Here is a 14876-nt window from a genome sequence, read left to right as displayed (position 1 = left end):
TGCAGCCGCTGTATAACCTCCCTCCCCCCTCACCATGTTCCATATCCTCCTCACCCAGATGTGTAAGAACGCGGGGGGGAGGCTCCGTGCACCCTCCCACTCCACCCCAGTGGACAGCCCAACCAAAAGGCTGTCATTATATTGAATTTGTTCAGTGGCCTTTTACTTCCCTCCTATCCTCCTCCCAAACCTCACCCAGATTACCTTGTTGGTTCTCTCCCTATGTTTATAATCACTTAATAAAGAATACATGATTTTTAAATGATAGTGACTTTATTTCCTTTGAAAGAAAGCTGGGGGAACGGGGAGGGTGGGTTCCTTACAGAGAATGAATGAGTCAATAAAGGGGGCGGGTTTTCATGAAGGAGAAACAAACAGAAATTTCACACTGTAGCCTGGCCAGTCATGAAACTGGTTTTCAAAGCTTCTCTGATGCACAGCGCTTCCTGGTGTGCTCTTCTAATCGCCCTGGTGTCTGGCTGCGCGTAATCAGCAGCCAGGCGATTTGCCTCAGCCTCCCACCCCGCCATAAAGGTCTCCCCCTTACTTTCACAGAGATTGTGGAGCACACAGCAAGCAGAAATAACAATGGGGAGATTTCTTTGGCTGAAGTCAGAGCGAGTCAGTAGCGATCGCCAATGACCTTTTAAACATCCAAATGCACATTCTACCACCATTCTGCACTTGCTCAGCCTGTAGTTAAACAGCTCCTGACTCCTGTCCAGGCTGCCTGTGTATGGCTTCATGAGCCATGGCATTAAGGGGTAGGCTGGGTCCCCAAGAATAACTATTGGCATTTCAACATCCCCAACAGTTATTTTCTGGTCCGGGAAGTAAGTCCCTTGCTGCAGCCCTTTAAACAGAGTAGTGTTCCTGAAGACGCGAGCATCATGAACCCTTCCCGCCCAGCCCGCGTTGATGTTGGTGAAACGTCCCTTGTGATCCACAAGTGCTTGCAGCACCATTGAAAAGTACCCCTTGCGGTTTATGTACTGGGTACCCTGGTGCTCCGGTGCCAAGATAGGGATGTGGGTTCCATCTATCGCCCCACCACAGTTAGGGAATCCCATTGTAGCAAAGCCATCCACTATGACCTGCACATCTCCCAGAGTCACTAGCTTTCGTAGCAGCACCTGAGTGATTGCTTTGGCTACTTGCATCACAGCAGCCCCCACAGTAGATTTGTCCACTCCAAATTGATTCCCGACTGACCGGTAGCTGTCTGGCGTTGCAAGCTTCCACAGGGCTATCGCCTCTCGCTTCTCAACTGTGAGGGCTGCTCTCATCCTGGTATTCTGGTGCTTCAGGGCAGGGGAAAGCAAGTCACAAAGTTCCAAGAAAGTGCCCTTACGCATGCGAAAGTTTCGCAGCCACTGGGAATCGTCCCACGCCTGTAACACTATGCGGTCCCACCAGTCTGTGCTTGTTTCCCGAGCCCAGAATCAGCGTTCCACATCTATAACCTGCCCCATTAACAGCATGATCTCCAAAGGACCGGGTCCCACGGTTCGATAGAATTCCATGTCCATATCCTCATCACTCTCGCCGCCGCGCTGCCGTAGCCTGCTCCTCGCCGCCTGGTTTTCCAGGTTCTTGTTCAGCATAAACTGCACGATAAGGCACGAGGTATTTACAATGTTCATGACTGCTGTCTTGAGCTGAGCGGGCTCCATGCTTGCCGTGGTATGGCATCTGCACTGTTCCCCCAGGAAAAAGGCACGAAACGGTTGTCTGCCGTTGCTTCCTGGAGAGGGTGGAGGATATACCCAGAACCACCCACGACAATGTTTTTGGCCCCATCAGGCATTGGGATCTCAACCCAGAATTCCAATGGGCGGAGGAGACTGCAGGAACTATGGGATAGTTATGGGATAGCTACCCACAGTGCAACGCTCCGGAAATCGACGCTAGCCCCGGTACATGGACGCACACCGCCAAATTAATGTGCTTAGTGTGGTTGCATACAATCGAATTTATACAACCTGTTTTCCAAATTCGAATTATATAAATTCGGATTAATTCCGTAGTGTAGACATACCAAGATACTAGTTTCGCACCTTTTTTCAGCCCAGACGCCATAGCACTGGGATCATGGAGCCCACTCAGATGACTGTGGCAATTATGAGCACTATGAACACTACGCGCATTGTCCTGGAGTATATGCAGAGCCAGGACATGCCAAAGCAAAACCAGGACTAGCCGATGAGGCGATTGCAGCGCGGTGACGAGAGTGATGAGGAAATTGACCTGGACATAGACCTCTCACAAGGTACGGGCCCTAGCAATGTGCAAATCATGGTGTTACTGGGGCAGGTTCATGCTGTGGAACGCCGATTCTGGGCCCGGGTGTCACGGCTGGGGAGGGGAGAAGGGAAATCCCTGCCTCTGGGAGAGTCTGTCCCTGGAGGATGTGGGGGAGTAAACCCCTGTGTGCCTGGCCAATGGGAGGGGGAAGGAAACTCCTATGTGCCTGGCCAATGGGAGGGGGGAACCCCTGTGTGCCTGGCCAATGGGAGGGGGAACCATTTCAGAACTGACGAAGCGTCTGATGAAGTGGGCATTCACCCACGAAAGCTTATGCTCCAATACATCTGTTAGTCTTAAAGGTGCCACAGGACCCTCTGTTGCTTTTTACAGATCCAGACTAACACGGCTACCCCTCTGATACATTTCAGAACTGTTAGCAACTCTCTTGGAGAACTCCTGGCGGACGGGTGAGGTCTCAGAGGACTGGAGAAGGGCAGACATAGCACCTACCTTTCAAAAGGGGAACAGAAAGGGGAACAAAGTGGACCAGGGAATCAGAGACCAGTCAGCCAAATTTCGAGACTGGAACAAATGATTAAACAATCAGTTTGTAAGCACGTGGAGGATAACAGAGTTATAAGGAATAGCCAGCATGGATTTATCAAGAACAAATCATGCCAAACCAACCGAATTTCCTTCTTTGACAGTGTTACTGGCCTAGTGGAGGGGGGAAGCAGTAGATGTGATATACCTTGATGTTAGTAAGGCTTTTGACACAGTCCTACTTGACATTCTCATAGGCAAACTAGGGAAATGTGAGCTAGAAGAAATGACTATAAGGTGGGTGCACAACTGGTTAAAAGGCTGTGCTCAAAGAGCAGTTATCAATGACTCACTGTTAAACTGAGAGGGGGGATCTAGTGCGGTCCCACAGGAGTTCCACAGTGGTTCTGGTGCTATTCAATATTGTCATTCATGACTTGGATAATGGAGTGGAGAGTATATAAAATATCAAATATGCAGATGACACCAAGCTGGGAGGGGTTGCAAGCACTTTGGAGAATTCAAAACTGGCCTCGATAAATTGGAGAATTGGTCTGAATCCAACAAGATGAAATTCAATATAGACAAGTGTAAAGTACTTCATTTAGGAAAAATCAAAAGCACAGCTATAAAATGGGGAATACCTAGCGAGGTGAGAAGGACCTGGAGGTTACAGGGGGTCACACATTGAATATAAGTCAACAATGGGACACAGCTGCAAAAAGGCTAATATCATTCTGGGTGTATTAACAGGAGTGTCATAGGTAACACACAGGAGGTCATTGTCCCATTCTGCTCGGCATAGCTGACGCCTCAGCTGGAGAACTGTGTGCAATTCTGGGTCCCACACTTTAGGAAAGATGTGGACAAATAGGAGAGTCAAGAGGAGAGCAACAAAAATGATAAAAGGTTTAGAAACCTGCCCTATGAGGAAAGGTTAAAACACTGGACATGTTTAGTCTTGAGATAATAAGGCTGACGGGGGGGACCTGATAACAGTCTTCAGATGTGTTAAGGGCTGTTCTAAAGAGGACGGTGTTCCGTTGTTCTCTGTGCCCGCTGAAGGTAGGACAAGTCAGGGGTTTAAACTGCAGCAAAGGAGATTTAGGTTTGATATTAGGAAAATCTTTCTAACTATAAGCTCTGCTGTGGGCATCCAAGGGGGGTTGTGGAAGCCCCGTCACTGGTGGGTTTGGACAAACACCTGTCAGGGATGGTCCTGCCACAGCGCCGCTGGGGACTGGACTTGATGACTTCCCGAGGTCCCTTCAAACCCGATATTCCTAGGACTATAAACCAACAGCCTGGGAAGTAAGGCAAAAAGCAAATGAACTGGTAACTGATTCCAAATTTTTTTTCAACTTTCTTTTAATTGATATTCAGGCAACTGCCAACAATGAACAAAGCGCCAGCAGGGAGTGGCTCAGACCTGATGTACAATCCTGGGTGAAAACAGGCACCCCTCATATAAGAGAGAGAAACATGCACCTGTTCTCACTGCCCTGGTGGTGTGGACAGGATTAAGACCCCCCCTCTCCTGTATTGGGAGATGACTGTATTCATATTATCCATTTGGACTGGGGTCAAAACACGCCTCTATACCAGGTAACCTTGGTGCAGGGCAATGGGAAAACCCAGCCACCACGCAACAGTAAACAGAGGAAATGTTAGAGCGAGTCTGTAAAATCAACTGGGAAGAAACAGCCATTGAAATACCAGAGGCTGGCAGCTCTGGAATACCGTTCTCAGCTCGGACCCCTGCAGCACCCACACCGTGCCCAAGACGGTCTGTCGCTGAGAGTCCTGGCTGACACGGGCCCTTCCCCCACATCCCCAGAACCACTTTTGGATTGACCCACAGAATGGGCATCTACCTATATCCCCCATCTCCCATCTCCCCTCCCAACTCCCCCTATTGTTCCATGTCTTTTCAGAGTAGGAAAGTCAAACGCCCCAGTACATCCTGGACTGATATTCCCCGTAACCGACCTGTACTGAACTACAAGCTATAAACTTCTAACACACAAAGAAACTGTCAAAAGGCCCTCATGCAGTCAGTGCTCCCCGGTCGGCTGCAGAAAGGATCGGGCCATGCAGGCTCTGCCTTCCCAGGACTCCCTGCGGTGCTGGAGGCTGTCCCGTTTCTAGGGGCTGAGCCGTGGGTGGGTTGCCTGGTGTCGCACCAGCGCGTGCTTGAGCCGGAAGCTTTTCCCACATTCGAGACAGAGGTGGGGCCTCTCGCCCGTGTGGATGCTCCGATGTCTGTTCAAATTCTTCTTCTGCCGGAAGCTCTTCTCACAGTGGCTGCAGGCAAAGGGGCTTTCTCCCGTGTGGATCCTCCCGTGTCGCAGAAGATCCTGCCTCTTGCGGAAGCCTTTCCCACACTCCTTGCAGGTGTGGGGTCTGGCGCCCGTGTGCACCTTCCGGTGGGCGTTGAGGTTCGACACGTGGCTGAAGCATTTCCCGCACTCAGTGCAGGGGTAGGGTCGCTCTCCCGTGTGGGTGCGCTGGTGCTTTCTGCTTGAAGCGTTTCTCACAGGTGCCGCAGGGGTAGGGCCTCTCCGCCGCATGGGTTCTCTGGTGGGCGGCGAGATGCGCCAGCTGGCTAAATCCCTTCTCGCACTGGGAGCACAGGAAGGGTCTCTCTCCTGTGTGGGTTCTCTGGTGGCTCATAAGCTCTTGTCTCAGGCAGAAGCTTTTCCCGCAGTCCATGCAGGGAAAGGGCCGATCCCCCGAGTGCGTCTTCTGGTGTCTCGTAAGCCCTGCCATTTGGCTGAAGCTTCTCCTGCAGTCCAGGCAGCTGTAGAATCTGTCTCCGGTATGGACTCCCTGATGTCTGGCCAGATCCTTCTTCCGCAGGAAGGTTTTCCCACATTCCCAACATTCATGCGACTTCTTCTGACCATGAAACCTGCCCAGGCTTTGGAAGAAGATCTTCCCCTTCAAGCTCTGCTCACAGGCCGAGCAGCTGGGCACTTTCCCACGGGCCTTGGCTCCCACCTTTGAAGAGGACACCGCGTGCTTCCTGGAGCCCTTTTCGCTCTCCCTTGGACTGTCCGGCTCCTTCTCTGCTGGGATTCTCTTGGGGGTTTGCAACTTGCGCCGTCTCTTGTAGGTTCTTCCTTGGCTTGAGCTCTGGAAAACTGTCTCTTCACCATCTCCTGGTGGCATTGTTTGCAGATCCGGGGTCTCAGGCCCCTCCTCCGGGTGCTGCTCCTCAGCTCCGTTCATGTCCCCTCTGCTGTATTTCCCAGAGGCGGTTTTCTCTCACCCCCCCCCCTCCTTTTTCACCGTCTCTCCTAAGCAGGATGGGAACCCAATAAGACAGTGTGAGCCAAACTCCCAAAGCCAATGCAAGAGGGAGAAAATTATTCTAATAAAAAGGGTTTAAAAACCACCAACACAACCGCCTGGAAGTGACCTCCTGGGTAGCTGGGTGGGAGACAGCGGGCAACAGAAACGAGGGGACCCCTTCCATTGCAAGGGCGTCAGGGCACTTTGCAATAGAACGGAAGGCTCAGAATCTGGGCTGGGCGAAGTAAGCAGAAGATTGCTGGGGTGCGGTGAGACAGCTGGAGACCCAGCTGCACCAGCCCAGCGGAGGCCGGGTTCTTCCTATCCCTCAACCCCACGGGGAAGGAAACCTTGGAAATTCTAGTAATAAAATCCGGAGTAACAACAATCGGTGCTCACCCAGGGCTGGGGAGCTGGGCACTAGTCTGAAGAGAACAAATTTAAAAGTCCCAGGACAGCAGCACGACAGACCCTGCTGCACAGTTTGACTCACCTGGATCTCGCAGCAGACAACCCAAGGAAAGACTTAAGGACCCGGAAACACTAAGGGGAAATCAGAGGTTTGCAGAGCACCCTGGGAGTTACCAAGTTGGAACAGGAATCTGGAAAGAAAAAGGCTCTGGTAAGACAAATACTTCATCTGACCTTCCTGCCCCTTCGCACCATAGCCCAAACCCCGGGAGGGACTGCAGGCTCAGAGGGGAGCCTTCCTGCTCACAAGGTGTGGAAAGCTGCTGCATTTGGGGGAGAAGATCTCCTGCCATTCCATGGAGGGCTGGAGAGATGAACAGAGTGGGGAGCTAAGCAGGTAACTTACCCATAATTTCACCAGTATGATGAAGCTCCAGAATTCAGCCCAAGAAAAGAGACTGACTTAGCCAGACTAGGGAAAGCCCGTGTCTTGGGATTTGGGACCAACCACCAATCAGAACCGGTCAGGGCCAAGCCAAGAGCAAGGGGGGGGGGAAGAGAAATCACAGCCCAAGCTCCCATAATGGAGGAGCTGAGAAAGTCTGTGTATCCGACATATCCAAATGACAGCACAGACCCCCAGAATACACTGGCAATGGGCCAGTCAAAGGCACCTGAGTAGGTATAGGACTCATCCGGGAATCACATTTAGAGCAGAGAGGGGCGCATCTGTGAGCTCAGTTAATGACAGGACATCCCCGAGTAACAGGAAATTGCTGGTGAATTGGGAGGGCCCAGCATGGTAGGAAAGATTAGCGACTGACAGGAAGACAGGAAAGTACAAGGCTCCCTGAAGGTGCCCAGCAGAGGCTGTGACGTTATCAATGTAATATCCAGATGTACAGGACCTTCCCTCTTAACTTGTGTATATTTAATTTTAAACATTAACTTTAATAAAATATGTAAATCTGTTCTTATCAGTTTAATATCTCATTGGAAGGTGACAGGGCCAGAAAGAGTTAATTAACTCACAGACTGACCTGCCCCATGGCTGAACTTCAGAGACCGGTTAGGAAGATGTGTAAATGAATAGAGCTGTGAAATGCAAGTCTGCATTGTTAGAAGTAGAAGGGGAGATGTTTGCTCAGGTCTTGTGATGTAAGTAAACAACTCTTGTCTATTGCTACAGCTTTGATTCAAAGATCAAAAAAGGAATATTAACATTTAGGGAGATACTTGATTGAAATAGTATTATTGTCTCTATGTCTCTTTGAAAGTTGTGGTAACCTGTATCTGAACTGTTTAATGGATAAATTATCCTGTGCTAATTGCCAGGATGTTTGGCAGAAGGAGAGTTAAGCCTATTGTTTTCTCAGGCCAAAAGGCTGCTGGAAATGTATAAGAACCCTGGGACACGATCCTGCTTCATCTCAGATCTGCTTTGGGTTTCAAGAGGGGGAAACCTTAAGCCATAAGGATTGAGATCCCCAGTCATTGACTGGAGTCACCCTGAATATGGACATTGGACTCTAACCTCTGGACTATTTCTAAAAGGACTTTTGGCAACTACAAGCTCACCTCTGCTATGTATCTGAACCTCAAGAATTGAATTCAAGTCTGTCTGTACATTGATCTTTTAAGCAGAGTTTTGACAAAAAAGCCTGTTAAACTTTTCCCTGGCAGTCACAGGCGTGGATCTGGGGGTGCTGGAGGTTCTGCCGCACCCCCTGGCTGGAAGTGGTTTCCAGCATAGTCCGGGTTTACAGTTTGGTTCTATGGCTCTCAGCCCCCCCACTATATACATTGTTCCAGCCCCTGCCCGCAGTCCCAAACCGCCTCCCGCTCCTTGTGGGACGCCAAAAGTTTCTGCTGGCCTGACAGCTGCCAAAACCTCCTACTGCCTCCCCCCAAATGCTACCGCGCTGCTCTGCGCTGCATGGGCGAAACTGGCCGGGGGAGCATAAGACAACTGGGATTCGCTCTCCCGGGACGTCCCCGGGGGCGGCTGCACCGACTGCACGAGCCACGGCCAGATTTCATCCCACAGAAACTCTCGGGGGGTCGTTTCCCTAAAGCTGCTGAGTTGCTTCCAGCCCAGACTCCGGGGCCTGGGCAGCAGAAGTGACCCAGAGCGAACGGGCCCTGTCTGCAGTGGTTTAAACAGGCCAGGCCCTTCGGCAGTTGTTTAAATCAGCCGGTCAGTGACCTGAAAACTTTCAAACCATCCCCAGAGAACTCCCGTAAAGCAGTGCTTTCCAACTTTTTCCTGGTGACCCAGTTGAAGGAAATGGTTGATGCCTGCGACCCAATGGAGCTGGGGCAGAGGGGTTTGGGAGTAGCTCAGGGCTGGGGCAGAGGGTTGGGGTGCGGGGCTATGGGGTGCGGGGCTGTGGGGTGGGGCCGGGAATGAGGGGCTCTGGGTTTGGGGGGGCCCATGGCCAAGGCAGGGTCTTGGGATGTGGGAGGGGGTCAGGGCTCTGGGGTCGGGGTGCAGGCTCTCGGGTGGGGCTGGGGATGAGGGGTTTGGGGGGCAGGAGGGGGCTCCAGGTTTGGGGGACCCAGGGCTGAGGCAGGGGGTTGGGGTGCGGGGCTATGGGGTGCGGGGCTGCGGGGTGGGGCCGGGAATGAGGGGTTCAGGGTGTGGTAGGGGGCTCAGGGCTGGGGCAGGGGGTTGAGGTGCAGGAGGGGTCAGGGCTCTGTGCTGGGGGTACAGGCTCTGAGGTGGGGCTGGGGATGAGGGGTTTGGGGTGCAGGAGTGGCTCTGGGTTTGGGGGGGCCCATGGCCAAGGCAGGGTCTTGGGATGTGGGAGGGGGTCAGGGCTCTGGGGTGGGGCTGGGGATGAGGGGTTTGGGGTGCAGGAGGGGGCTCCAGGTTTGGGGGACCCAGGGCTGAGGCAGGGGGTTGGGGTGTGTGAGAGGGTCAGGGCTCTGGGATGGGGGTGCAGGCTCTGGGGTAGGGCCAGGGATGAGGGGTTTGGGGTGCAGGAAGGGGCTCTGGTTTTGGGTTGGGGTGCAGGGCTGAGGGCTGCAGGGAGGAGGGCTGCGGGGTGGAGCTGGGAATGAGCGGTTCAGGGTGTAGTAGGGAGCTCTGGGCTGGGGCTGGGGGTTGGGGCGCAGGAGGGGGTAAGGGCTCTGTGCTGGGGGTACAAGTTCTGGGGTGGGGCTGGGGATGAGGGGTTTGGGGTGCAGGAGGGGCTCTGGGTTTGGGGGGGTTCAGGGCTGGGGCAGGGAGTTGGGGTGTGGTAGGGGGTCAGGACTCTGGGGTGGGGGTGCAGGCTCTGGGGTGGGGCTGGGGATGAGGGGTTTGGGGTGCAGGAGGGGGCTCTGGGTTTGGGGGGGCTCAGGCTGAGGCAGTGGATTGGAGCACAGGGTTGGGGTGCAGCCTTACCTCGGGCGGCTCCCAGTCAGCGGTGGAGCAGGGGTGTTAAGGCAGGCTTCCTGCCTGTCCTGTCACCGTGGACCGCGCTTTGCCCCGGCTCCTAGGTGGAATTTTAACAGCCCGGTCAGCAGTGCTGACCAGAGCCGGCGCGACCCAGTGCCTTCCATTCCACGACCCAGAACTGGGTCCCGACCCGCAGTTTGAAAACCACCTCCTTAAAGTGACTCAGAGTGGCCTGATTTCCACTGGCTGCTGCTGGGCCCTGAGGTCTCCGTCCCGTCGGCCTCCAGCTGGGCAGAAGAGGGCGAATCCTCACTCAGGCGCCAACTGCACTAGCAGAACTGCTGCGTCCCCGACCCAGTGACACAGGGCAGGGGTGGGAATCAGAGCCACTATTCACCCCAGTCCGTGCCGGCCGGGCCATATAGGGTTTAATGCACATCAGGGCCCAGGGTCTGGGACAATGACTGTTCTGGCCTTGTAATCCCCTCCCCATTGGAGCACGCAATAGCCCCTGTCCTGGCTGAAGATGCAGCCCTAGTGAGCCCTGACAGCCCCCACCCTGCCCGAAGAGACTGGCCTGGCCAGGGCGGTTTCCAGGTGCCCCTCAGGAAATCCCCGTTTCCGCTGATCTGTGACCCGAGTGAATACGCCCGCGATGGAGCACAGACAGGGACCCGAACTCGGGGCCGAGCGCAGCCCGTGCTCGCTGTCCTGCTGGAAAAGCGGAAGGCCGCTCCTGGGACGCACCCAGCCCAGCAGCTCGGAGCGGGAGCTGCAGCAAGAGAGTAGAAATCTCCCTCTAAATTCCTGCTCCCGCACCTCGGCCCCACGGCGGCCATTTCACAGCAGCCTCCGCCGGGCCTGGGAAGATGGCGGCTGTCTGCTAATCTCTCCAGGCTGCCGTCCCTGACGACGGCCACCACCAGCCAGGGGGCAGGGAAGGGGCACGGTGAGTGCAGGCAAATCTGGGGAGGACACAACAGCAGCCTGGTGAATATGGGGTGGGGCAGGGATGGTCGCTGTAAACGTCTGCATATGTATTCAACCAGGTTTACACACTCGCACTGACCTGCACACATGGATCGGCCTTACACACTCACACTGCCCAGCACACATGGATCAGCCGTACACACTCACACTGCCCAGCACACGTGAGATCAGCCTTACACACTCACACTGCCCAGCACACGTGAGATCAGCCTTACACACTCACACTACCCAGCACACGTGGGATCAGACTTACACACTCACACTGCCCAGCACACGTGAGATCAGCCTTACACACTCACACTGCCCAGCACACATGGATCAGCCTTACACACTCACACTGCCCAGCATACGTGGGATCAGCCTTACACACTCACACATCTCTGTACACGTGGGACCAGCCTTACACACTCACACGGCCCTGCACACACAGGATCAGCATTACACACACACAGCCCTGCACACACAGGATCAGCATTACACACACACAGCCCTGCACACAGGCCCGCTGAGCCCTTCACCCCACAGCCCCACTCACTCGCTGATGGAGCCAAGCCAGGGCTGATCCCACAGGCAGCGGCTGCAGGCCCAGGCGGTGCCCCTCTCTCTGCCCCTCAGAGCCGGGCGGTGGGAGGGGACGGCGCGGCAGAGCCAGCAGCTGCGTGCAGGCCGGGGGCCCCGACTGCCAGCCCTGGGCCCTGAGCACTGACCCCTAATGGAGAGAGGAAAGCGCTGGGCCAGCACGGACGCTCTGGGGCTGAGCTGCCAAACTGCTGCCGCCACCCCCAGGCCCACGGGCGCGTCGCCCTCCTCCCTCTGCCCATATTCACGACACCCACTTCTGCCAGCTGCTCTTCCAGGAGGGGGCACGCGCCTCGGGCAGGAACGGGCGTGTCCGCCCTGTTATTACGCCAGCCCTGCTCCTGCACCAGGCCTCTGCGTGCTGCCGCGGGGTCGGTAACGAAGGGGCCAGTGCCTGGCAGGGGGCAAGGGGCATCCCGCTGCAGGGCGAAGGCAGCGTGCGCAGAGCAGGTCTCGTCGGGAAAAGTCCCTGTTTCTATGCCGTCACACAATGGCCCATGCTAGAGAGGGGAAAGGCCCAGGGAACATCCTGGGGGGTGCGTGGCAGACCCCCAAGCCTCCCCCGTTATGTGACTGTAGGGTTACCATATTTCAGCAAGCAAAAAAGAGGACGTGAGGAGTTCTGCCCCAGTCCTGCCCTAGCCCCGCCCCTGCCCCTTCCACTCCCTCCCACTTCCCGCCCCCCTCAGGACCTCCAACCCTCCCCCTGCTCCTTGTCCCCTGACTGCCCCCACTGGGACCTCTGCCCCTAACTGCCCCCCAGGACTCCACCCCCTACCTAAGCCTCCCTGCTCCTTGTTCCCTGACTGCCCCCTCCTGAGACCCTCCCCCCATCCTAACTGGCCCCCTAGAACCCTACCCCCTACCTGCCCCCTGACTGCCCCAACCCTTATCCACACACCCACCCCCACCCCCACCCCCACCCCCAGACAGACCCCCTGGGACTCCCACGCCCCATCCAACCACTCCCCACCCCCTGACAGCCCCCCCCCAGAACTCCCAATCCATCTAAACCCCTCTGCTCCCTGTCCCCTGACTGCTCCGATCCCTCTCCCCACCCCTGCCCCCTGACAGCCCCCCCACTCCTTGTCCCCTGACTACCCCTCCTGGGACCCCTGCTCCTAACTGCCCTCCAGAACCCCCACCCCCTACCTAAGCCTCCCTGTTCCTTGTCCCCTAACTGCCCCCTCCTCAGACCCCCCCACCCTAACTGTCCCCCGCAGGATCCTACCCCCTACCTGTACCCTGACTGCCCAAAACCTTATCCACCCCCCCACCCCCAAAAAGCCTCCCCCCGTCTCTTGACTGCTCCCTCCAGAACCTCCCTCCCCCTTCTCCGACCCCCTGGCCCCCTTACTCTACCACTCAGACCAGCGTGCGGGGAAGGAGGAGCAGGGGGAGGAGCTCCAGACTGCCGGTGCGAACGGCCGGCTGGTGATCTGCGACTGCAGGGAGGGAGGGAGTGATCTCAGCTGCAGGGGAGAGGAGGGGGAAGTGGAGGAGGGGTCTCTCTGGCTGTCGGAGCCCCATGTAAATGGCACCATCCGGCCGGCTGCCCTGTTAGCAGCGCGTGCTCTGCAGGGGGGGGAAGTCCGGACATTTACAAATTCCCCCCGGATGCTATTTTTAACTCTAAAAGCCGGACATGTCCGTGGGAATCCGGACGAATGGTAACCCTAACCAGGAGGCTACAGGGCCTTTAACAGAGTCCTCAGCGCCACGCAGGCCCTGCCAGCAGAAGATAAGCGCCTCTTTCTGAAACCAAGACCCACCACATCTACTGCTTCCCCCCCAGCCGCTGGCCAGTAACACTGTCACAGAAGGAAATGCGGCTGGTCTGGTATGATTTGTTCTTGACAAATCCAGGCTGGCTATTCCGCGGAACCCTGTTATCCTCCAGGTGCTCGCAAGCTGATTGGTTAATCATTTGTTCCAGGATCTTTCCAGATATCGAAGTTAGGCTGCCTGGTCTATAATCCCCCGGGGCCTCTTGGTTCCCCCTTTTAACGAGAGATACTACGTTTGCTCCTCTCCAGTTCTCTGGGATCTCACCCGTCCTCCACGAGTTGTCAGAGATAATCGCTGATGGTTCCAAGACGGCTTCAGCTAGTTCCTGAAATACCCTGGAGTGAATTTCATCAGGCCCTGCTGACTGGAATACATCTAATTGATCTAAACAGTCTTTCACCTGTTCTTTCCCTGGGTTTGGTTTTCATTCCTTCCCCCTGGTGGTTAATATTCATTGTGTTAAGGATCTGGCTACAATTTACCTTTTTAGTGACGACTGAAACAAAATAGGCATTAAACACCTCAGCCTTCTTGGTGTCGTCCATTGCCAGCTCTCCCTCCCCACTAAGTACTGGGTCTAAACTTTCCTTCATCGTTCTCTTGCTGCGAATGTACTTACAGAATCCCTTCGATTTCCTCCCATCTCCCCTGCTAGTGTAACTCGTTTTGTGCCTTTGCTTTTCTGATTTTGGCCCTACCTGCTTGCACTGTTCTTTTGCACTCCTCCTTCGAGATTTGTCTGTTTCCACTTTTTGCAGGAGGCCTTTTTGATTTTCAGCTCATTAAAGGGCTAATTAAATTCCTCTCTTTGGGCATAGAATAGGTGCTGCAGAGACAGCGACATTGCAAATCACCCCCCTCCGCACCAGATAACAGCATGCCTCAGTCCTGACGACAGAGCCACCGTCAGAGCAGAGGGTCCCCATGGCACAGCCAGTCCTAGGGCCAGCTGTCATGGGGGCTCTGTGATACGGCACCAGGAGCTGAGACCAAATCTCCCGCCGTGTATGGCGCTGTGGGGCCACCAGAATGGTGGTGCTGAGTGCGAGGGTGCTCAGCTAGGCCATGCAGCTCAAGGAAGAGCATTGCATGCTGGGAGCTGTGGTCTCCACAGCATGTACCTGTAAATGAAAGCTGCCATGTATCCCCCTCATTGGCTCATGTACCACGGGGCTCTCTGGCCCCCTCTCCTCAGCACACGACACCAGCAGTAAATGAGCTGGAGAAAAGGAGCCGGCGAAGCCTGGGCGGAGTCGTGCGGCCCTGGCTCGAGGCCCAGCCCCGCCAACAGGAACAGGTCACGCAGAGCGAGTGTATTTGTGTTTATTTGCACTCTTAGCTCACATTCCCTGCAGGTATAAACGGGCGCAGTTCCACTCAGCGCAGCAGAGCTGGACCCATGTACACCCCAGTGATTTCAGCCCTTTATACGGAGCTTTAATTTCATTTCTATCTATCTGCCTCTGCACAGCACCCGGGAGGCCGGAGGGCACCACGGGACAGGCCGTTCTGGTCCCCGGGCGGCCGCGCTCCCCTTGTCTGTGCTGTTACTGGGAATGAGGCAGGGGATTGTGGGTTTGCAGGACTCAGAGAAAGGGGCCTTAGTTCCATCCCAGCCCTACAGCAGGAGAAGCAGGGGGCG

The 14876-nt window shown here is 55.2% G+C and overlaps 1 protein-coding gene across 1 annotated transcript; it reads right to left on the bottom strand.

Moving 5' to 3' along the window:
• Window positions 1-3666: 3666 nt before the first annotated feature.
• Window positions 3667-9514, bottom strand: LOC101932148 (gastrula zinc finger protein XlCGF52.1-like). The gene is given in 3 exon segments (XM_065586643.1): window positions 3667-5304; window positions 5306-6089; window positions 6578-9514. Coding segments are annotated over 2 exon segments (1086 nt in total). The 5' UTR covers window positions 6022-6089; window positions 6578-9514; the 3' UTR covers window positions 3667-4934.
• Between the last annotated feature and the right edge of the window lie 5362 nt (window positions 9515-14876).

This window comes from Chrysemys picta, chromosome 2 (assembly GCF_011386835.1).
Source record: "Chrysemys picta bellii isolate R12L10 chromosome 2, ASM1138683v2, whole genome shotgun sequence".
NCBI lineage: Eukaryota > Metazoa > Chordata > Testudines > Emydidae > Chrysemys > Chrysemys picta.
Note: the sequence above shows the minus strand (reverse complement) of the source record. Positions and strands in the feature narration are given on the sequence as shown.